The sequence below is a fragment of the Pteronotus mesoamericanus genome, unplaced genomic scaffold (genome assembly GCF_021234165.1).
Source record: "Pteronotus mesoamericanus isolate MK-2021 breed Mesoamerican mustached bat unplaced genomic scaffold, CSHL_Meso_final contig_177, whole genome shotgun sequence".
Classification (NCBI taxonomy): Eukaryota; Metazoa; Chordata; class Mammalia; order Chiroptera; family Mormoopidae; genus Pteronotus; species Pteronotus mesoamericanus.
In genome coordinates this window covers 4,117,750-4,143,462 of record NW_026555073.1, presented here as the reverse complement: position 1 = coordinate 4,143,462, position 25,713 = coordinate 4,117,750, and the positions used below count along the sequence as shown (strand labels likewise).

Here is a 25,713-nt window from a genome sequence, read left to right as displayed (position 1 = left end):
TGGGTCCTTTGGAGAGTGTTTATATGTGTGTTTCTCTTTGCAACATTCTTTAGCTACAGAAGCAAAAAAAGCGGGTGGGGCTCTTGGAGCTTAGGAGAGAGAAAGGTAAAGGTAACATACCTGGGGGGAAGAGCAGCTGGACTGGAAAGGCACAGGAGGGGGAGAGAGGGAGGGGGCGGAGAGAGAGAGAGGAGGGGGGGGAGAGAGGGAGAGAGAGAGAGAGAGAGAGAGAGAGAGAGAGAGAGAATGCTCCTTGCAACATTGTTGAAAAAAATGTATCAACTGGGAAGGAAAACATGTGCTATTTGACACTCACCCCTTGACCTCTCCCATTAGTTAGGTAATATGAAGAGTTTTAATTGGTATAAGGCTTTGAAAAAAGAGGCACGGATATACTTCACCCAAATTAAAAGCATGCTCTGTCGTGACTGGTGTAGCTCAGTGGGTTGGGCATCATCCCGCAGACCGAAAGGTCCCGGGGTTCCATTCCCAGTCAGGACACACGCCTGGGTTGCCGGCCAGGTCCCTGATTGGGGGTGTGTATGGAAGGCAACCGATCAATGTTTCTCTCCCTCTGTTTCTCCCTTTCTCTCTCTCTCTAAAAATAAATAAATAAAATCTTTAAAAAATAATCATGGTCAACTCATCTCAAAGAGAGCCAAAAGGGAGATGCCACACCACCACTTTAAAAAAATCTGTTGTAAAAATAATATTCTTTGCTTATACTGTGGTGATTTACTTGCTGATTTAATTGTTTAAATATACTATCGTGAACAAATCTATTCTCTATTACAGAATATTGACTCTATTCTATTGGTGTTGGAGTAATTCTTTGTTAAGTACCTGTCAGCTTGGAAATCAACCAAATTTTCACTCAAGTACCCCATTTTCTCTTTTTCTGGGCTCCCACCACCAATGCAGAGGATAAAAAAATACTATCCTCTGCATTTTTTTTTTGGTCTTTTTACAAGAACCTTATTTTTGTGAGGTAAAATTATCTCTAACATGGATACAGTGCTTATAACACATCAACTTGGGGGAAATAAACATGAAAATAAAGAAATAGATGTCTATTACTTGGAAATCATTTATTGCCTCTATAAAATTTAAATAAAAACCCTACAAAAGTTCATATTACAGTCTGATACAGTTTTAAGGTGATAGTATGTTTCAGAGGTAGTACCAGTAAAATGGGATGCAAGATTTCTAAAATTAATTACTTAACAAGTTAATGCAAAATAAAATTTCAACGTGGAACAATATATACTCAGTATACACTTTAATGGAACAATCATAATTATATTTTCATGAAAATATCACTTTATTCTCTTTTAGCCCTTAGCAAATCTGCTATTAATAAATGTTTGTTTTGGGTAATGGTATGTTGACTGTCCAGAACAGAGCTTGGTGAAGAGCATGATACAGTGCCGTCTGCCAAGGATAACACCAACTTCAAAGATGAGCCTATTAACGCATCATTTAGACACTATGGTTCTTATAACTCCCTCAAAAAGGTTAATCTATTAGAATTTGACATTTTTAGGATCTGAATGAAAATCTAATATATATATTATATATAATAGAGTTTTTTAAATAGTGGTATTCCTGGTATACAATCACTGCAATGTGGAGGGCTGCAGTCCAAGAGTTCAGAAAGCCTCTTAAAAAATGATCAGGCTAAGATGAGGAAACTATTCCCAGGAAATGGGCAAAATGCCCCTTCCCCTCGAAAAAGGCAACAAAGTCAGGTCTTAGAGTCTAAAATTCTTTTAAATACACATCTTATGTTTTATCCTACAAATGTACAGATTGCTGACTAGGAGAGGGCCTTCAAATAAGGTGTTGCTGTCTTTGGAAAAATGAGCTCTTGGACATTTTTTGAAGTCTTGGTGGTACACAGAGCACAAGATGCGACTGGACGGCAGACTATTCTTCTCCAACAATAACAGACATTTCTGTCACATGATTGTAATGGCAGTACAAAATGTTCTGCTGTTAAAACTGATCTTATAACAAAACATTCCCAGGTTCCATGAAAAGGCCCATTTTCTTTTAAGTTTTCCTTGTGTGTGTTAATTTTGCTATTCACCAGGGTAAGTGCAGTTCTCCTTTTCTTGTGGATAATTTTAGTCTGGCTGAAAGGAGGAAGGTATCTTAATTTTTTTTGTTTGTTTTGTATTTTAATACATATTTTGGAAGGTAAATGTTCTTAGATGCACATTTCCGGCTTAGAAACATGTTGGTTATCCTAAGCTGAAAGCAAACATCAAAGAAAAAAAAGAGTTTTCACATTGACATCTGTTTCTGTGAGAGAAGGTTCAGATAGTGTGGTCTGTTTTAACATTGCATCAAAGCCCTATAGAAAGAAACACTAGTGGTTGTTTTTTTCCCCTCCCCTTCAGGGATGAAGATGTTCACAAAAAGTCATGAAATCATATTTTTCCTCTTCTAAAATGTCCCAAAACCAATTCCTATCTACATGTGTGAAAATATATATTTTCTTCATAATAGATTTTTAAATCTTGACGTTGGCAAATTTTTTAATCTGCCAATTATCATTTTTTCTTTCTGGATAGAGCTATTTCCTTTAGCTTCTGCCACAGAACAACCATATTTCATTTCCGAAATGTTTTAATTCCAAGGATAATAAAATCAATAATCCTGGTGCTGAACTGCAAACGCCAAAACAAAAACATCCCTAAGTGTACTGTTCGGATTGATGCAGTTTCTATTTTAATGGAACTTTAAACAGGGACAAGGGAATCATCTCTCACAACTGCAGACTAGGAGTCCTTCTAGGAATTACACCTAGCAGAATCCTTTAATCTATTCAACTTCTAATTAAATAAATTGTATTAGTATCCCTGAAAAAGTAAAAACTAATTTGTTTTCCAGTTGATGGCTTGCTGAGGAATCAAAATCCAATGTCCTTATAGCAGGAGGTCAATGAATATTATTTGATTTAGTGACCAAATGCTGAGATGGGACAAATAAAATCCATAGAGTTGAAAGATGTAGAGAGAATCATCTATCCTTACTTTGTAACAAGAATCAAATAAGACAGGCTTAAATTGAAGCAGAAAAACTAGGGTTTAAAGATAAACTCAGTGACTAGGAAGGAGATTTTAGGAGAGACTCGAAGGCCAGAAATTTGTTCATGCTACATTGATAAATGATCTCTATATTTGCTGTATATAACACACACTCTATCATCTGGAGGAATTGGTAAAACACAAATTTAATCATAGTGTCTGAGGTTCTATTGTTACTTAGCACTTTTTTTCTGAATGAAATCTGACTTGTTAGCAAAGAGTACTAAACATTGTTTGCAATGAACCATCTAGCCATCAGTTAGGAGGAAGTATACCTAACCATTGATATATTTCTACTAACAAAAGAACCATAGTAAGATGGTAGCGATATTAAATTTAACAAATGGCTGCAAAATGAAGGATCATCAACCTTACCTATTTGTGTGTGTGTGGTGAGGGGACACTTCAAGATCAAAGACATTCAGAACTGTCTTTCAGCATCGGTAAATTGGTATCGGCATTCGGGATCAAAATTAAGATCCAAATTGGTTTTCCTTAAAAATTACAAAAATATCTGACATAGAAACTTCGTGGCCAAAAGAGCCATTGAAGCTACTTCATTAACTTTTTAAATGTGTAGATAGTAATTTAACCACACAATGTGATTCCACACTACCAACCCACAAATGTATGATACTGTGTTCTCAGGGAGAAACTGGCATTTTCCTTTTTATGGGCCCTGGTGATGTCATCCGGTACCAGGAAGGGAAAGTCTGCAAAGAATTGTCTACAGTGTGTTGCCACCTGGTACCTGCTAATAGAGTGACTGGGTAGTATGCCCATAGAATAGTAACCAGGAAATCCAGAGAGCTGTGATTTACAACCAAAGTAGTAGAACACTTTTCGGATGTTATCCTTGGCTGATGGCTCTGTACATGCCTCACATGGAAATGAGGTAAAAATTTGTGGCAAAGCTGAATGACTAGATTAAAGAAAAACATCTTAGTGGCTTACCTTGACGTCTTGTTTCATAAAACATAAAAAGTAAAAAAATATTATGAAGGTGGTGATAAACTTCTAATATTTGTGTAACATTTCATCTAACTCAGTTACACAATTTTACTAGTAGAATGTGAATCTTATCAATATTTGTCATTTGCAGCAATGAAGAATTTCCATTAAGACTAATCTTTTCAACATTTTGTTTCTGTACACATAATTTATTTACCTTCATGTTGGTGAATTATTTTTCCATAGTGCTTCCCCCCTCCCCCCAAATATTTGGGTTAGATAATGAAGAATACCAATAATTTACAATTATATACTAGTAATCACTTCAATTTTCAATCATTAGCTTAAGTCAAATTCTCATTGGGTTTGAAAAATAAATCCAAAGACTCATCCAAGTTAAATCACTTTCAAAGTTTTGTTTCAATTTTCAGTCCACTTTCCTGAGTAAAAGTGTATGTTAGGAAAAAGAGAGGGAAAGAAAGACGATATAATGGCCTCAAAAACAATAATCAAGCTTCATTAAGTAACTTGAGAAGCAATGTTGAAACACGTTTATTTTTTGTGTCTCTGCCCAAAGCTATTATTAAAACTAAGGCTCTTCTATAAAACTAAACAAAAAATTCAAAAATGAGACATTATGCATTTCATAGTTAAATTGCTCAAATTTAAACAGTTGTTTTTTTCAGATTTCTATCAGTTTGGCAAAAACAGTCAAACAATTTTTAAGTTTCACACACATTTTTTGAACTGTAGCCATTATACCTTGCCCATCCTTCGCAGAATATAATGGTTTCAACAATATATTTTTGCAACTGAAGAATTTCAGGGAAGCAGAATGCAGTTATCTTGGAAAGCACACCTGTTAGGCAGCCTGAAGGCCGTGTCATATACACCCTCCCCCAAATCACACGCTGTCTGAGGCATTTTTCTCTGATAAAGAAGACACACTGAATGAGGTATCATCAGGCTCCGGCGAGGCATGATTGAAATCCATCTCTTCCAGTTCAGGAGGTAAATCTGACAGCAGTGCCTGAGTCAGAAAAATCAATATTTTTGAATTAGTATGTGGCCAGGTTTCCCCCTCCCAGTTTTATGTTAATAGTTATAGTCCTTTCATGTTGATTTATTCTTACGGATTTTAAAAAGGATCATTTATCTTTCAGGACCTTATAAGATATCTCACCTACAAGAAAAAAATTAATACACTATTAAGGAAGTAACAACTTACTTGATCTTGAGAGTGTGGATTATATTGGAGCAGAACCTTGGACAAAAGGGAAATCAGGAATGAGATGAACCACTATTCTGTCCCAAGTGCTTTGAAGTGTATGACATAAGTGATTTCTATGCTGGTTTTGAGTGTTCACTGATCACTGCTAAAGGGCTTTAAAATTATATTCCTTATTAAAATATTCCTGCCTAGTTATGCTGTCTTTTAGAGAAAAACACATTTCACAAAAGACCATTTTGTACCTCAGTTACAGGAAGAACTAAGCCATTAAGAGAAAAGTTCAGCTAGTTTCTTTTGGAGTAAACTTTAACAACTTGAAAATTCTAAGTGATACTTTTTTTCTTTTCTTAGGCTATTCCCATATATCTACAGAGGGCTAAGCACCCACAAGGGTACAGCTGAACAAACGAATTTAGCTGTGTAACGATGTACCTAGAGGGCTGGTCATTTCTCTGCTGGAGTAATTAGGATAAGCCAAGAAGCCAAGAACCATGGTGTAATTGTTTTATCTAGAGTTGCAGAACATGCATCTACACTAGAGAAATAAATGATTAATCAAGTTTTATATGGCTGACAGTGTTGATGCCTACTCGACTATAAGAAATTGTGAAGTAAATTACTAATTTGCTGCTCCCAATACTAAAAATAACGGAGCATATCTGGGAAATTTTTAGACAGCATTACTTGTAATGTGGGTTTTGTATACAGAGGTAAAGAAAGACCAAGGGAACAGACACAAATGCAAGCTTCCTACTGCCTGATTAAGGAATAGAAGGATAGGGCACGTTGAAGAACATATGAAGTCTACTGTTGAAATAAGACAGTATTGTTATATTCTCTTATGAAAACAATTGAGAACTATAAATCCTATACTTTTTGTCTCATAGCAGAGAGGCAAGATTAGAAACTTTCTTTTCTCAAGTTGCATAAGGAAAGGCTAATTCATGTTGGAAAAAAATTAATTTATTTTATATTACTAAGTAGTTCTTGAATGTCCTGCTGAAATTGAGAGTATTTAGAAAGCAGTCAGCTAAAAGTACTACATGCTTTTCAAGGTGGCTAGGTTGCACCATAAAATTAAGACACAATGTCATTTTCCTCGATGACAGTTGTTTACCACTAACCCAGTCTAGTTAAAACAAAGCCTTTGCTGACATTGGCTGATCATAGTTTATAAGGATCATATCGCTGGATTTGCTTCACTTTGTGAAGAAGCTATATTAGGGCAGGTGAAGTGCTTAGAGTATTGAAAAGTCAAGTGGATGAGAGACTTACTGACAGTCTAAATTTTAGTGGGGAGGTCTTAAAATCAAAGAAGCACTATTATGTATTTCTTTGTCATTACATTTCACATAGTTGGCCCACAAAATGAGTGTAGTATGAAACAGAAAAAACTTTAATATCTGAGTCAATAGAGGGCACTACAAATGCATAAAGACAGCTTCAAACATTTTTTCAGTATCTTACTAGATTGCAACACCGGCACGCTGAACAGATCTTTGGAATACGTCAGCTGCTACAACTGCCTTTTTCTTAGGAACTAACATGATCAACTCTTCTTACTACAGGTTCTTCATCAATCTATCTTCACAGTTTGACCTAGGGCCACTCTTCCCAAAAGATTAGAGCACTTCCCAAATATATCATCAGTCTCTATAACACTTATTCTAGGGCCCAGGGAGTGAATGCCAAGTTCCATTATGTTAATTATTCTCATCTTACTTGCAAAGTGGAGAAACTGAAGTTTAAGAAGGGCAATTGACCCGGCTAGGTTCACATAGTGAATTATCAGGGGAAGAAGGACCATAACTAATGACAGAACAGGGCTGGCAACATTATTTTTACCTTAAAATGTCAATTGATTACAAAAAAACCTTTGAGCAATATAATATTTCAGTCAGACTGCATCATATATTTTTAAGCTGGGGCTGCTTCATTGGGGCAAAATATTCTGTGTACCACCATCTCAGTCAACTGGCCCAAATCAAGATTAATGGAAAAACACTTGAGATTTTTTTTTTAAATGGGAATCCAGTGAAACACATTCCTTCTAGAAATAAACCTCTAAGAATTTCATAGTGTTAAATCAGTAATTTAAGACATCATCTGAATAACTTTTATGGGATACTATTAGTGTCTTCTTGTATTTTGAGACCATATTTTGAGATCCATTATACCTGATATCAACTATGAAAATTAGTAGTTTCTATTTGGGTGCTGATTATATAAGCTATGACTTTTAGTACAATTTTTGTATAACATTCTCTGTTTCTCAACCAACATTTTGTCCATATCTTAGTTCATTAGTCTTTATCAGAAGAAACGTATAAGAGAAGGAGAAAAGTAAAATGTAAAGTAGTTACTTTTCTTATTTGTTAGTGGTTTTAGGGAAAGAAACAAGCTAGAGATGAGGTTAGAATTAGCAAAGAAAATGCAATTTGTATGTTATTCCTAGATATCAATAGACATAGACAACTGCCATTTAGCTGGCTGTCTAACTCTGAATTCAAAACCAGACTATGACTTTTGGAACCAGGACTACACTCCAAGTTATTCCTATGGTCAGACCTAATATTTTTTACAGTTATTTAAAAGTTATAGTACCCATGGGACCATGTTCAAGACTGTCAACTTATTTTGTAAAATCTTTAGTGCAGGTTCATAAGAAATAAACACATTTTCAGTGTGTCATGGGAGATGCATAACTCACACAGTAAAGCAATTTGCTTAAATAAAAAGGCAACTGAAGATGAATGTCTTGGGATGTCTGCATGTGCCGTGGGGAGAGCAAAATTCATGAAAGTGGAAACATAATGTGTGTGCTGGTTTGAACCTTGTGACTAAATTATTTTAGTTTAAATTTTGTTCTATACTTCAGTGAGACATGAAGACATTTTCTTTTTTAAAAAAGGGAGAATCGTGAGATGCTAAGGCTCTCATCTTTTCCTCTGGAGATGTCTGGGATGGTACATGCAGTCTTCTGTTTAGCATACAAGGGGTCATTTTTTTACTCTTGAGATTCTTTGCTGAACAAAAACTTCTCAGACTGCTTCTTAATTAGTGGTTACCTTTGTGACATATTACTCATATTGAACTTTACTGACAAGGAATCAACCTGATGGTATACAACTCAGAGGCAAATTTGGTATCATTTAAGTATTAAATAGAACATTATAGTTCTATAATTCTTTTTAGCAAGCATAATAATTTTTTTTTAAAATTCCATTCACAAAGGTCCCCAAATATGTGCCTCTCCAGTTAAGGTGGTGGTCTCTACACACATTTTGAGAATTTCTTTAAAATTATTATATTTTAATCCCTATTAAGCGCTAACTGTTGTGACTCAGTGGGTTGGGCATTGTCCCACAAACTAAAAGTTTCCCAGTTCAATTCCCACTCAAGGTGCATGCCTGGGTTGTGGGCCAGGTCCCAGGCTGGGGGCGTGTGAAAGGCATCATATCAATGTTTTTGTTGCACGTGGATGTTTCTCTCCCTCTCTTTCCCTCTCCCTTATTCTCTCTCTAAAAATTAATAAATATAATCTTTCAAAAAATCCCTATTTAAGGTTAACTTGGAATTAAAGTATGCTAATTAGTTATTTTGATTTTCCACTGAAGGACCACACAAACATCTGAATATGTGATCTGAAAAGATCTGTGCTGAAAAAGGTTCTAAGTAACAATCTTTCCTCGGTGGAAAGCAGGAACAGAGTATAAAAATACATATATATGAAAAACCTACGTGCAACATGCCATTATTCAACGTGATATACTACAGCTTACTATTCACTTCTGGCACCTACCTGTTGTTGTTCCTTATCCTCAGCTTTCATAGCTAGTATCAAGCTTCTAACAAATGTCTGAAGTTTAAAGTATTTTTGCTTTTGAATTTCTAGTTCATGTTCAACGAATCTGACTTCTTTATTCTGAAGGAGAAGACATTAAACAATATAATTAACCTATGCAAACATAGGAATATACATAGCTGTTGCACAATAAAATTCTAAAAAAAGCAATCTAATTAGAGAGATAATAAAGAAGATAAACTTTTAGCATAAAGGAATAGAAAGCACAGAAAGAAACTGTCCTTTTACTCTAAGGCTGTTTTTTTAAGCAAATCACTAACAGAGAACAATTTGCAAGGCTAAAGATCCAATGAAATTAATTTCAGTAAGAAAAAAATCAAGAAACAGGTGTCCCCTTGGAAAGACTTCCCCTGTATTACACCTATCTGGCATTTGGATTAAGATTAAGAATAGACAGCACTCAATTAACCCTAAGTAAAAAGCAATTGCAGATGCATTAATGCTGAATGTACGATACACAAAGCCAAATACTGAAAGCTAAAAAGGTTATAATTTTTTTACCCAGAAGAGACTAAAATTATTACTAAAACTGTCTTAAGTGGTTTGCTGAGCACCCCTGACCTTACGTAGGAGTCTGTTACTCAGAAAATATTTCCAAAATACCACTGTATACCACTAATTTGAGACCAATTCTTTCTCCACTCTTTGCTAGTTGTGTAGGAAAAAAGCAGTAGACTAGAAGTTTGGAGGATTTTAGTGCCGAGACTACTCATAATTGTGTAAATGTGGGCACCCAATTAACCTTTCTGTGACTCTGTTTACTCATCAGTGAAGTGGATATAATATTAATAATCTCTAGTTATTCTAGCATTGAGGGTTAGAAGGTTCTTATGAGACAATGACCATAAAAGTGCTTTGAAAAGATTTACTGTTAGAGCTACAGTAATCAAGAAATCAAACATACATAGTATTGGTGAAAGATTGGACATATAGGTCAGAGGAGCAGAACAGAAAGTCCAGAAATATATGTGCTAAAAAGGGACACATATATTTATCTGGTTGATTTTCAAAAAAGGTGCTGAAGTAATTCAATGGACAAAGAAAGAATAGTCTTTCAAAAAGAGTGGTTGAACAATAGTAAATGGATATCTAAAAAAAAGATATCAACTCTTACCTCACATCATATACAAAATTTAACAAGAAATGGATCATATACCTAGCAGTAAGTCCTAAAACTATAAAACTTCTAGAGAAAAACAGATGAAAAAAAATCTTTATGTCCTTGTGTTTCACAAAGATTCCTCAAGGAGACACAAAAAACATGAAACATAAAGAAAAACTTCATAAAAAAAAGTTTGGCCTTCAAAAAACACTGTTAAGAAAATAAAAATGCAAGCTACATATTGGGAAAAAATATTAGTAAATCAAAACCTGATAAGTAGTTGCATTTAGAACACATTAAGAACTCTTACAACACAATTATGAGATCAGAAACAAAGAAAAAGCAGGCAAAGTATTTGAACACACACTTTATCAAAGAAGATGCATGAATGAGCAATAAACACATTAAAAATGCTTAATATCATTTGTCATTAAAGAAATGCAAACTAAAACTACAAGGAGATAATGCTACTAACATACTACAATGGCTAAAGTTAAAGAGAAGGACAATAGCAAGTGTTGGTAGGAATATGGACCAGTTTGGAGTCTCATGCATTGCTGGTGGAAGTGCAAAAGGGTACATCCACTTTGAAAAAATGTTTTTGCAGTTTCTTATAAAATTAAATCTACTCTTTCCTACCATCTGACTCAGCAATTCTACTCTTAAGTATTTACTGAATATTTAAATGAAAACATATGTCATATGATCTCACCTATAAGTGGAACCTAACCAACAATACAAAGATGCAAGGAAAATAAGACCAGCAACACTGAAAGGAAAAGAAACCAACAGAGACAAGAGGGAAGGAGGGAGGGGTAAAGGAAGGGAAGGGGAAAGTCAAGGAACATATAGCAAGGACTTGTAGACAAAACCAAAGGGGAAGAGTTGAGGGAGGAAGGGAGGGAGGGAGGGAGGGGGCAAGGGAAAGTGGTGGGGGGTAGGCAGAGACAAATGTATTTGAAAAAATAAATAAAAAAAAGAAAAAGAAAACATATGTCCACAGAAAGACATGCATACATATTCATAGCAGCTTTATTCACAATAGTCAAACACTAGAAACAACACAAGTGATTGTCAATCAACAGATAAATAAACAGATTGTAGGCATGGCTACACAAGAGTGTCCCCTTGTAAAAAAAATCATCTAACTGTATAAGGAGGAGAATTTTATTGCATGGAAGTTATATGTAAAAAAAAATCTGATTGAAAATGGAAAATAAATTATGAGCTGGCCCTTCTGCCAAAAAACACAAAAATAATCTATAAGTAGTCTTCACAGCTGGAGACTTGGTCTTGAAGTGCAGAGCAAGACCTTTAACAGTATTTTTTCAAAAAGTTTCATAAAAGTCATTAAAATTAGTTTTATGGGCATTTTTGTTGTTTAAGATGAAAGGATGCAGTTGTATTAGTCACATTGAATCTATGAACATGTTTATCGCATCAACTATTTTATCAGCTCAGTTTAGAACTTATTTTACCTAATAAAACTGCTTCCTTTTCAGACCATTTAATATCAAGTGAATCATCTGCAAATGATGATTCAAGCTAAATTCCACATCCAAAGGCACTCTACAGCAATCTAATTTACAAGAAAGCATTATAATAAAATTCAACATGCTCCTGCCATAATACATTTGACTAATTCTAAATACATATATTTTCAGTGCTCATTGTCAGAACAATAGTGTTAGTAAAGTGCTGACCAGGAAGTCTTTTCAAATACAGGACACATCTCTCATCATTATCCTAGTTCTTTGAATGCACAGTCCTTTGGAGCTGCCCTCATAGTCCATTAAAAATTTTTAAAAACATTAATTCACATTTGCCAAAGTCACGAAGCATCATAGGTATACAGATCTCTAATTTCTCATGTGAATGTTCCTCTTCCTCCTCAGTATTTCTGCAATGTTTGAACAACATAAATGGCTTTGAGATAATTTAATATGGTGGATATTTTCTTCTCCAAGCAATAATTTACATGTACTTTAGAAATTTTCCTAAGTAAATAGAGTGTTAGTGAGAGGAACTAGTAAGGTAACATCAGCCACTGACTTTCAGAAAGCAAGATTTACCTCATTTTACTTGTTAAAGTCTTCCCTACATTCCCCAAAATTCTGTCAATTCTTCTCCAAGATGATAGTAGGGAATATTCAAGGTGTTATTTTCTGATATAGTGCTCATGCTACGGGGACTGAGATAACCATTTTGGGTTAGTTGGAACTCCTAGCCATATTTTTAGGAATATATCTGAACTAGAAACTCCACTGGTGGTTGCACAGTAACAATGATCAAATGCACATTAGAAATATTCTTTTATTTTGCTACAATGAATCTCAAGAATAACGGAAGACTTGTTTAATTTAGTGTAGGAAAAAAGTTATCATGATCAAGCTTCCTGTCTCAATTGATTCCAAGGGCTTTAATGAACTCACTCACTCAGGAATTAGTTGCTGGACATCTATGAACTAAGCACGAGACCAGATAACACATAGATAAATAATTCTCCACCTTCAAGAATCTTATAATGAATATACTTAAGAAACCAGAAAAATGATTTTGATCCCAAAACAACTAATACTAACATGTGTACAGATAAAGTACTAATGTTCTCTGAAGAAAGATTAAATTTCTAAACCGATACGGATGTTTTAAATCAACCTCCTGAAATCAGCAACTGTTATATGAGGTTTCACTTACCCTTACTTTAAGGCAACAAAATTCACAGATGAAGTGGCCTGACATATTTTTAATAATGATTATAAAAATATATTTCTATATAGGTCTGACTTTTTTTTTACAGTTAAAAAAGTTTATATAGGATGGCAATGTGTTATAAAAGACATCCTTAATAGGGTAGTGAAGGACCCCTTGTTCTCAAAGCTTTTACCACAATGGAAAACGCTGAATCACTGAATGTTCTTTAGAGTTCAAGGAAAATGTTAATTAAGATTTCTAGACTGGACACTCTGCCTTGCCCTGGCTTTCAGCTCCAAAACTTGTCAGGTTCGCTGGAACACCAGAGGGGAAAGGTCCTAGAAAGAATCCACAGAGTTCTGGGCCCAGCCCTAGCGGAACTGTTTGAGAGTGGTAAGCGGAGCACACTAAACAGCTGTGCAATCCAGTCCTCTTGTCTGTACTTTCCGTAGCCTGTGCCAAGCAGAGCCATTTTAATCCTGAACTGGGTATTTAGAAATATATGCTCATGTAGGACAGATTAGAATGATCTCTTGGACTTCAGAACCAACAACTTTATTTTGTTATACGGAAACAGAGTTTAAATACAGGATTGCATTGTGCTCTTTGACCACTTAGAAAATGAATTTTGAAAGACAGTTTTCTTTAGTGTGTACAATGTTCGATATTAGAAAGACTGACATGTTATGAACATTTGGAAAACAATCCGAACAATCTGTTGAATGACATATCTTTCAATTATAGTAAAACTGAAAAAAAATTGAGAAAATGACAGCTGTTGTCCTTTCTCATTAGATGTTATGTTATTTTCTGTTAATATCTAAATACTAGCCTCTGCTTTGACCTCTTATGAAATTCTAAAAAAAGGGTGTTTGTGTATGGAAAGAATGATTCTGTGGCCAAAATTTCAGAAGGCTCCAAAGTTACCTTGTAAGATATGATACTGATTAACAAAGAGAAAACAATTATACACATATGCAAAAATATATTAAATATGGACTGATAGCTTATGTCAAAATTTAATAAAAACAAAATAGTGTATGGCATATTGTCAAAGTAAGCCTTTCAGTTTAGTAACAAGTGACATTAAGAGAAGGTAATTTTTCCCTGGTTGGTGTGGCTCAGTGGATTGAGTGCCGGCCTGTGAACCAGAGGGTCGCTGGTTTAATTCCAAGTCAGGGCACAGGCCTGGGTTGCAGGCAAGGTCCCCAGTAGGGGGTATGTGAGAGGCAACCACTCATGGATGTTTCTCTCCCTCTCTTTCTCCCTTCCTTCCCCTCCGTCTAAAAATAAATAAATAAAATCTTTAAAAATTTTTTTTTAAAAAAGGAAAGGTAATTTTTATTTATATTCATTCAGTATTTTCTTTAGGGATTGTTTTTAAACTTCTCCTAGAATAGGTATACTATTATATTTTTAAAAAATGGCCTTCAGAAATTGCAATTAAAGGTAAAATTAGCAAAGGAAAAATCTGGAAAAAATTTCCCCTTTGCCATCATTTAAAAATGAACATTGGGTTTAAAAAGCATTACCATAATCTTAGATTAACCACCACTATGTACTGCATCACCTTGTCATACACCACCAATACTTACGCCTACTGAGCAAACTTTGTGTTTATAACTATAACCACTGAACAAGCCAGTATTAATTAAAATGCCCAGAATCTTGACTGATATCCAAGATGTCTGAGCGTCAATGTGGAGCCCCAGGATGTTAAACTTATCAAATGGGAGTGCAATTAACCAGTACATAAGTACTTTAATAGCCTGACTCATTTAATATCTTCTTTTAATGGGTTCACAATTTGCAATTACTTTACCTTATAATCCAAGAAAGAATTCACTTGTTCTACTTCAGAATTACTCATCATGTCACTTTCTTCATCATCAATAATTTCTATTTTCTGTAACACAGGTAGGGAAGTTTTAATAAATATAGATTTGCTCATCATCACTACACTTAATGTATAAAGCATATAGAAAGTTCAATTTTAGTTATGTGATTACCTAGTCAAGGATATCCAGAATAAACTCTGCTAACTGACTGATTATACTTTAAAATAGAAAAAAAAAACCTTTCACAATATGCCAGAAAAAAAGGCATTCAAATTATGCTTAAATAGTGCCCTACAGTGATAGGGAACTTGTTTCCTATAAGAATAGTGTAATGCTAACCATAACTAATTGGTTTAAAGACTTTCTCTTTCAAGTCCCTACACACTTCTTTGCAATTTCTAATGTAAAATGTCAACATATTCCTAAGTTAAATATATATCTTTTTAAAAATGCACTTATTTACTTCACTCCATTAGCTTCAATTGAAAGCAGACATGTATGATGTAATGATCAAGATAGCACGGTTATTTATTTCCTTCACTGGACGCTAAGAAGGAAGAGTGAGAGAGATTCTAAATTGCCCTTAGCTTTTGAGTCAAGGTACAGCATAGCTTGTACAGTATCTTGCACATAGAAGGTACAAATTAAATATCTATCAAAAGAATAAACAAAACAACTTAGTATTGGTGGAAAGAATGACCAATCAACTCCAAGCATGGGGGCAAGGCAAGTTCTCTAATCATGGAAGCTTTTATTGAAAACCAAAACCAAGCCCTGGCTGGGGTGGCTCAGTTGGTTGGAGTGTGGTCCTGTAAAGGTCATGGATTTGATTATTGGTCAGGGCACATGCCTAGGGTGCGGTTTGCAGCTGGGGTGTGTATGGGAGGCAACCGATCAATGTTTCTCTCTCACATCCAAGTTTCTTTCCCTCCCTCCTTCCCTTTCCCCCTCTCTCAAATTAATGAGCATGTCCTTGGGTAAGGATTAAAAAAAAACCCAAAAGATAAAATGCACTCTAATTTTTAATTTTTAAAAAAATAACTTTTATGTATGAAAAACACAGTTAGGGAAAAGCACTTTTAAATATTTAAACCCTGCCAACCCGAAAGGAATTTTTAAAAAGAGAAAAGCTAAGCTAGAGCTAGTCACTAGGCAGTCTTTTAGGAGCAAGCACATTAATAGCAACATGTCGTGGGCAGAATCTGAAATCAAGCTCCCTACCCAGCAATATATATGGTGATTAAAAGTTGCAAACAATCTTGGAATGATCATATTTGACATATTCGCTATGAGAGTACAACACCATAACAGGGTTTGTGACCTACAGGCTTCTGAGTCAGGAAGACAGCTGCAAAGAAATTGCTTTCTACCGCTGCCTAGAGATAAATCTAATGTTTTGTTTTCTATTATAATCACTATAAACTTAGGGCTTAATCATGTTGGCTCTCACCAGACCTCAGATTTGATACTTTTTTGATGTTGTTTTTAGATTCTCAATATATTTGGATTGGTTCTGGGAAAAAGTAGCTAAGTAATCTAAGGAGGAAGGCACCAAAGGCCACTGTATAGATTTGTGCATATAAATGGGTCTTATATGTCTTTGTGATTTGTTACCCATGAATAATTGGGGACATTGAAAAGTTACAGGCAGAGAAGATCAACCTTTGAAAGTTTGGACTTTTGTCTCTGGAAATCAATCGTTCCTGAGAAATTAAGCGCCTAAGTGACTGTGAGTCATCCCATGCCATGACTTCATTCATTATCTTCAAATGCCTGCTGCAAAGGAAATCCAGTGTAGAGAGATTCAGGCCACAATGAGCACGACTTTAGGAGGAAAGAGGCTCTAATTTCTAAGCAAACATCTATAACTTGTATAATGTATCTCACATCTACAGCAGGGAATATTATTACTTGGTGGGATTTAAGAATATTAGCACAATTAAGAACTATGGAAAACAATTATTACTAGCTATATAATGAAAACGAGATTTTGCCTCAGAATAAAGCCTTGTTTTCCTATGTGCTCACTGAATTTACTGTTAGAAGGGTCAAACATCAACTTAAATCAGGACTAAAATCAATAGAATGCAATCCTAAACTATATTCTGCATGTGGGAAACGCTGTTATATATTGTTGATGTTTAGCAAAAAAGAACAAAACTGTATTTTAGGTGCTTAATTTTCATCAAGAACACGCGGCAGGATTATAGTGTCAGATAAACAATGTCGGTAATGAAAGCCAGGGTAAATCTTGAAGTTATCGCCATTTCGTAACACAAAAATCCACCATAGGGACCATTTTTTAAAGGTTACAATGAAGCATAAAATACTTTAAAAAGCAAAAACAAAGCACAATAGTGTTCACCTTTATGCCTGACTTTAATAACATCTTAGTATCTGCATAATTTGATAGAGTCAGAATATAAACAGATACTGCTAAAACAGCTGCTTAGAGGACATCTAAAATAATGTTTATATTTTTACAAAACTTATTTTAATCCACGCATAGCCTGTCTCTGCCTGCCATTTAGTTGCTTAATATTGTCTTTCCTCCATTTCTATATTTTTACTGATAACTAATAGAGTCCAATTAACTAGAAAGAAGAAGTTTCCAAACATAGTATATAAGATAGGCATGGTCTAAACAGAGACCTTGGAGTAAGGAATACTTGGATACAAATCCCAAAACTAGCAAAAGTTTCTTTCATAATATCAGGCGAATCTCTTGTTTTAATTCTGCCTACTGTCAAATGAGAAAATATCTGCTCTTTGCTAAATGTGTTTTAGAAAAATAACTTATGTGTAAAATGTGTAGTAAGCATTAGGTTTTTATACTTGCAAATGTCCTAAATTAAAAAAAAAATCTGAGGTTCAATGGACAGTGCTTTAAATTTCATTTCTTAAACCCTCAAAGATATATAATTTCATTGCTAACAGTTATGTTTGCACTTGTGAGGTGGAGCAAGACTTTATTCTGACAACATTAATATTGTCATCAACCAAAAACATATCCTTGAAATTCATCATGTAACAAGGAAGTAACTTGCGACTGTACATACCACATTATCTTCAGATACTGCATGGTGGTCCTCTTCCTTATCAGCCCTTCTTTCACTGGGAACAACTTCATTGGTTTCTTCTATAGAAAAAAGGGCATGAGTTAATTTCCTCTTTCCTCAAAACTTCATTTAGAATTCTTTCTTCAAGAACAATGAAAGAATTTATTTTAAAAAGACAAATGGCAAATTCATTCCATATATGCTTTGATGAGCAGTTCTCCTTTTAAAATGTGTTTTAAGGGAATAAATGTGGGAACGTAAAAGTACTAGGACAGTCACTACTGCATTGTTTATAAGTTAAAAAAAAAAAAGGAAGCAGTCTATATGCTTAGCCATGGATGATTTAAGACCTGTGAAGCCAATGAAGACGAAGTAGAAGAATAGTGGATAATAAAATATTCATGGTCTGTTTTCTGTAATAAACATACATTCTTTTTATGATCAAAATCAATATTCTAAAAATGAGAAATAAAAGAAAAAAGTTAATTCAGAGAAATCAGTCTACTGAAAACTCTCTGTGCTGAACTAAGGGAAGTGGTGAGGTCACAGCATCAGGTACCTACTCTATAACCCCGTTTTAGATTACCGCTACCTCTCCTTCTTAGGAAAACAAGGCAGTGCCATTTCTCCCTGTTCTTTCTGCAGTGCCATAATGAGGCAGGATAAGTAAAAGCCATGAAAGTTCCTGGGCAAGTGGAATAGGGAAATTGAGACAGACAGTTGAACACAATCTGTACCTTCTGTACCAATTTACAGTCACAGAAGGTCAATTTACAGGTACAGAAGGTCACCTCCCTGGAGATGACACCTAGGATTCAGTTGTATTTCAGCTCCAGGCCCAGAAAAATAGCAGAATCAGGGGCGACTCAGAACCAGTTACAATGACTAAGGATCCCCTGCCCAGTCACTGTCAAATCAGTGGGGACCATGCCCCAAAAGAAAACTGATGAATATTCTGCTGAAACCCTCCCGTGAGACCTCCCCTCAGATTCCTGCCTGAGAGAGAGAGAAAAGCCTCAAGATTAAGGATCCAGAGCAGGCTTGCTCTCCCTGCGGGGAGCAGGGCACCATTCCCTTTCCGCTCTTCTTCCCTCGCTTCTTCCTCCACGGCACGTGTCTCCTAAAGTAAGGGACCCCAAGACTTGCAACCAGGGGAGCAATGGGCAGCGGCAGCAGCTGTCCCAGGCTAACTCTCTGATCCTGTCTCTAAGGCTCCCTTTTCTGTGACTTCCCAGTGAGCTAAAGCAGCCCAGCCTGGGCTCTCCAGTTTCTTCTTCTATGCTAAGCCCTGCCTTGTTTCACTGCCCCCAGCTTTACTAACTTTACCCTCATAGTCGCCTGGACTCGTGCTGAGAAACCTTTCCTACACGAAGTCAAGCGCCCGCACACTACAGTTGGCCCTCGGCAGACCTGCTCAGGGCCAGACCCCTGTCTGGTAACAATATCATAAAGATTATTTACATATATATTAGGGAAAATGTTCAGCCCCTTGGTAACAGACATTTTACTTCGCCATATAAAGCATAGCAAAAATGTCAGCCCTCCTAAGATTTTCTGAGTCCATTCCTTTCCATGGACATGAACGTGGGGATGATTAGGAGGAAAACATGGTTGATCCAGAAACTCACACATGAATAGAGAATTAGAGCTTAAGTATCCAGGGAAATTTTACTGGCGTTTTAGTGCAAAGTTCAAATTAATTTTTTAAATAAAAGAATGGTCTCTAGACAGGAAACTATTATCTGTTATTTAGACATTTCAAATCACAGGCATTTCAAGTCCTGTGTAATCAGAAACTAAATGAAATGAAGGGAGGGAAAATTGCCATCAAGTTTAGTTCAGAGCTGGAATTAGTACTGGTACCCTCAGAATAGGGGTTATATTGCTCATCAACAAGATCGCTACTGGAATCATTCTTTATTGGCTTGCCTTACATTTCTATTCTTACTTGCTCATAACTTTGTACACAGTTCAGCTTTACCAGCAACATATTTATGCATGGTTAATTATTTTATAAGATGTAAACAAGAAATTGTTTTGAGGATTTCTAAAATAAGAAGGTGTGAAGTCACACAGCTGAATTAGGCATTTTGTTGTTGTTGTTGCTTACAGATAGCTTCCACATTAGTGAAAGTTTGAAAGCTAAGCACTGCTAATGTGTCTGGTTATTCCTCAAGAAAAGCAGCCTTGTTAATTGGAAATTAAACAAGTAAGTGGAATTCTTAATCAGTCAGAACTCTCAGGGGCACTCAATGCGGTGGCCATAGTAACCGTCTGTAGACTTATCTTCCATGCACACACCCACATAACAGATACAGCTGAAATAAGACTTTGTTATGAAATTTAATGTTATAGATGTTAGTCGTTCCCATACGTTAAACAATTGGCTTCTCAGAGTAGTAGAAGGAATCTTTAAAATTGCTCAACCGTAAATATATTTTGGCAGACACAGAACTTGAAATTAAGTTGCTGAGTCACCTATTACTTCTGCTAGAGTTTGCAGTTACGTGAGGGGTAAAGCTGGGTAGCTTTTTCTCTTTTTTTTTAATCAAGACCAACCACACCCCCTTCCTCTTTTGCTCCATACATGGCAAGGAAAAGGAAATGGGAGAAGTGAACGTGGGAGGTAGAAGGTAGAAGTTAGAGTTAAGTCAGAAGCTCTGTATCAGGGAAGTACCTATTCTCTCAGAAGTAAAAGAATGGAATTGAAACTGCTGAAAGATCAATAGCACTTTTTGGTGACTTTGGCTAAACATGCCTTTGGCCATGTTTTAAAAATGATTCTTGTTTTTGCTTGTAGAATTTTTTTCTAGAAGCTTTTAATGTGATATCAATTGATTTTAACATGTAAAATGTAAGACCTGATCTAAAGATATTTTTTCCTTAAATATTTGGAAGACTAACCCTGTTGAATCAACAGCCATATTATAAAGGATCCTGAATGTCGAGTTGTTAGGTTTTTGAAGTAGTATGGTCAGCTACTCATTATTCTGTCTATCTCTAAGGTGTCATGTAATTAATAGAAATCTCAAAGTAAACATACATATAACTATAGTTTCAGAACAGGAAGAGAATATGGTTAGTGTATTTTAAAGGTATGATATTCATCTAGGCAGATGATATAATTCACTTAATCATCACAAAATGATCACACAGTTAAATCAGTCAGATTACTGTTCTCCACCAGCAAAATGAGGAAGTGAATAGGACAGAATTAGTATAAAACAGTACAAAAAAGGCCCTTTTCAGTACTTGAAAATTCTTTTATGTTCTTCTGGTGCAATTTTGGATGAGAATGAAAAGCTTACCATGCAGCTGTGAAAAATAAGCCACTGAGAGGAATTCTAGACACTCTCACTTCCCATCAAGTGTATTTTGATTCAGGCATTAAATTCTCTCTTCTTTTTCTCATTAGATCTTGATTACTATGCCAGCTGTCTAGAGAATACACTATTAAATGACAAAGGATGCTAGTGTAGAAGCAGTGGTCCATTAGCAACCTTAAAATTTATTCACTTTTCCCCATTAACTCCTTATTTTTTAAAACTCCCTCTTAGGTGGGGAAGTAGGAGTTGGGGAATGAAACTCTCCTTAGGGATTTATGTAATTTCCTTTTATCAGTTCATTTTCTCACAACTCTCCAATCCACCCATAGAAACATACAGTCATTCCTTAAAAGATCATTATGAATCATTGAAAATATTCAAATATTCCCAGGCACATACAATTTAGTAAAGGTTACTCTTAGACAAAAATGGTTTCATGGATCAACTGGATTAGAAATAAGGGGATTAAAAAGGATGCAATAGCTTCTCCTTTTTTTTCTGCTTCACAGTTTTTCTGTACACTAAATTCTCTGTTATTATCTTCATTGAAATCAATAACAAGTATTGATAAGAGAGAAAAATACATGGCCCTCTCCATACTAACAGCTTTCATTACTCAACCTACTGCAATCTGGATACCTCTCACCCATGCAACTGCTTTTTCAAACAACTTCTGAAACACCTATCTATGACTTCCCATCCTTTTTTAATTTTATTATTTCCACTTTATTAAAGTGTAATTGATATACAAGAAGTCCACATAATTAATGTATAAAATTTGGTGAGTTTAGACAAATGTATACACTCCTGGTACTATCACCACAATTCAGGTAATAAACACATCCAGCACCTCCCAAATATTCCTGTGTTCCCTTTTTGGTGTTAAAAACACAACATGATTTACTCTCTTAACAAGTTTTTAGGCATACACTCTTTTATTACTAACTATGGGCACTATGTTGCTTACCAGATCTCTGGAACTTATTCCTCTTGTATGACTGTAAATGTATGCTTCTTGAACAACTCCCCAAATCCTTTGCTCCCAGTTCCCTTGTACCACGATTCTTTTGTGCACTTATATACGTTTGAGAATTTTAGATGCCTCATGTGAGAGAATATCCACTTGAACTCTATAAGATCATTGAGATAATGACCCCTCTTCTTTCTGAAATCTCTCTTTCCTTGGTTACTGACTCTCCTGTATCTGAACGTTCTTTCAATGGCACCCTTTTCTCCTTCAGCTCCCAAATCTGGATATTTTTCAACTCAGTCCTTGTCTATCTTCCTCTATTGTTTTCCATTTTCTCAATTAAGTTTTCTGTTTCTATGGCTAGACCTTATTATGGGGAGGGGGATTACAGAAAGCAATTCTAAAGTTTATCAAGAAGAATCAGTGTGCTGTGAGAGCCAAGAATAACGAGAGCCCTACCTGATATTTACATATTTTGTAAAGCCACTGCTATAACCAATCAGATCAGTGTAACATAAGAAATCCAGAATTTGACCCACATGGTGTGTATGTATGTACATATGAATGTGCATAGGTATTTATATAAAATTTTATAACATATATATGTATTTGATAAAAAGCTACACTTAAACTCACTGGGAAAACACTGAATTATTTAATCAACAGTTATAAATATCAGGTTATAAAAATGAAACCATAAGGATACAAGAAAAAAAACATAGGGGTATATTTCTACAATTGTAGTACCAGGAAAGAATTTTGAATTATGACACCAAAGCCAGAAGCCATAAAGGAAAGTATTGGTATATTTGACAATATAAAAATTAAAGGAAAAAAGTTCTGACATCAAAAACTTCATAAGAAAATTTAAAAGGCACAAAATAAACTGGAAGATATAGTGTTAATATCCTGATCAATAAAATAAAAATAAAACTAGCCAGTGCAAGATTCTCCCTATCACAGACACAAAAGACAAATATTGTATGAGTCTCTTTATAGGAAATTCCCGGCAAAGACAAATTTATATAGTCAGAGAACAGGTCAACGGTGTTTCGGTTTGGAGATGGAAGTGGGGGCTTGACTCCAAATGGGCTCATGACAATTTTTTCAAGCCATGAAGATATTCTAAAACTAGATTTCAATGATGGCGATGGTTGCACAACTATAAAATTTACTAAAAATCACTGAATTCTATATTTACAATGGATGGATTTTACATTATGTAAATTAAACCTCAATATAAGTGTTGACTTTTAACACATATCAGAAGAGAACTGTGTCTATGTTTACAGTAAAATGAAAAATACTTCTCATGGACAAATGGTACAATTACATGTTATTATTTTAATTTTCATTTAGGGAAACACCGAGATATATTATAAAGATAATCCAGGCCAATTCCTATACTTTGCAGGTGAGGAAACTAAACCCCAATGAATTAAATACTTTGCCTGAAGTTACGTTATCATCTAGTGGAAGATCTAGGATGCACACCCAGGATGCCTGACGACTAGCCTGGTGATTGTCACATTATACCATGTTGCCTCTCGTTATTAGACATTTATAATGCTCTAACCTAAATTGACTAGAATTCCAATAAAACAAAAACCATCATGTACTTAATTTTAATGTATGGATTATCGTAATAACTAACATTTCTAAATGGGAGAGATCATTAGTGTAGTAGATGAATGCTCTTTGTTGTGATAAATTGATGAGGGAGACCGTTTAGGTGGAGTCATTAAAAATCAAAAGGATAAACGACAACAAGTGTTGGTGCTGATATGGAGAAAAGAGAACCCTTGTACACTGTTGGTGGGAACATTTTGTGCAATCATTTTGAAAAACAGGATGAAGATTCTTCAAAATGTTAAAAATAGAACTAAGAGATGATCTAGCAATCTCTCTTCTGGATACAAAAGCAAAGGAAACTAAATCAGTACCTCAGAACGATATGTGCACTTCCATGTTCATTGCAGCATTATTTACAATAGCCAAGACATGGAAATAACCCAGTGTCCACCGACAGATGAATAAATAAAGAAATTGTGACTGATATATATGATATTTGTGATATATATGTCATATATATATATCATAATGGAATATTATTCAGCTTTAAAAAAGAGATCCTGCTATTTGTGACAACATGGATGAAACTGGAGGACATTATGCTAATTGAAATAAGCCAGACACAGAGAAAGAAGTACAGCATGATCTCACTTATATGTGGAGTTTTAAAAATTCAAATGCATAGAAGCAGAGAGCAGAATAGTAGTTGCTAGGGTGTGGAGGTGGCAAAAATGGAGAGATAGTTGTTAAAGGGTATAAAGTTGCAATTACATAAGATGAATAAGTCTAGAGATTTAACATACAATGTAATGATTATAGCTAACAATACCATACTGTACGCTGAATATTTGCTAATAGAATACATTTCAGGTGCTCTTACCACACACAACATAAAAGGTAACTATATGAAGACAGGAAACATTCCTTGGCTTGACTGTAGTCATCATTTTACTGTGCATATGTATATCAAAACATCATGTTGCATACTTTAAATATACAGGATCTGCACAAATTATGCTCCCTTTTTATCACAAAATCATAAGCATGTAGTTCTATAATACAACAATATCACACTCAAGTACACCATATGATGTTTTAGGTAAAGCGTTCAAATTAAAACTATAAATTATTACACTCATATTATTACCCTACCAACTATGCTCAAGCAGGCCTTACTTCTGCCAGATCCTATATTTTCATCATTGAAAAACAGAATACAAATAAATCCATTTCTTTAAAAATGTTTTTCCAAATGTTTTGGGGGCTTTAGATTTGAAGTCCAATAAGCTGAAAAGAAAGTAAAAATGTATTGCTTTAAAAAAGGTATTATTAGGAGGTACAGCATATACTATACCTTGAGAGCTTCCTTCAGACAAGCAGATGGATACTTCATCATTTCTGTCATTATCCTCTTCTGCTTCAGGACCAGCTTCCTCTCCTGTTGGGAGTGCAGACAAAGAACCAGACTCTGGCTGTTCAGAAAAATCAGCAGGGCCTCCTCTTGGAGGTGGAACTTCAATCCCCATTAAACGGTATTTCCTTCTTCGATTCCCAATCCAAGTCTTTATAAGAGAAATACAAGAGGAAGCTTTGTAAACATAGAAAACTTAGCAGTTATGGCCATTCAAATAATGAATGGATGCTGCATAAAATATGATTAAAAAGAATAAATAGGTACCTAGAATAATGACATTTTATTATTACTCAATAAGTTAAAATAAAAACAATTGTTTTTGCTTTTACGTATCTTATTAGCAGAAAGATAGTATTTATTTAAATACTCAGACTTTCAAGAAACATGCAGTCCATTGTAGAATGCTTTTTTATTTTCTTTATTGTTTTTCTGGAGAAAATTACTCCCAAATCTTTCAAAAAGAACAGGAAAGGGAAGGGTTAAATCAAGGAACATGTATGAAGGACACATGGATGGAGCCAAGGTGGGGAAGGATTGCAGGGGGGAGGGGAAGGTGGGAGGGGCAGGGGAAGTCGTGGCGGGAAAATGAAGACAAGTGT

At 35.1% G+C, this 25,713-nt stretch overlaps 1 protein-coding gene across 1 annotated transcript in view; it reads right to left on the bottom strand.

The window, feature by feature from the left end:
• Nucleotides 1–4,947: 4,947 nt before the first annotated feature.
• The window catches only part of HDX (highly divergent homeobox), an 81,828-nt gene continuing 61,062 nt past the window's right edge, over nucleotides 4,948–25,713 (bottom strand). Inside the window, exons 5-9 of the mRNA XM_054566594.1 lie at nucleotides 25,055–25,262; nucleotides 17,833–17,912; nucleotides 14,758–14,841; nucleotides 9,077–9,199; nucleotides 4,948–5,073 (exon numbers count right to left, since the gene is read on the bottom strand). Of these exons, the coding sequence (XP_054422569.1) occupies nucleotides 4,948–5,073; nucleotides 9,077–9,199; nucleotides 14,758–14,841; nucleotides 17,833–17,912; nucleotides 25,055–25,262 (621 nt within the window). The remainder of the gene's footprint in view (nucleotides 5,074–9,076; nucleotides 9,200–14,757; nucleotides 14,842–17,832; nucleotides 17,913–25,054; nucleotides 25,263–25,713) is intronic.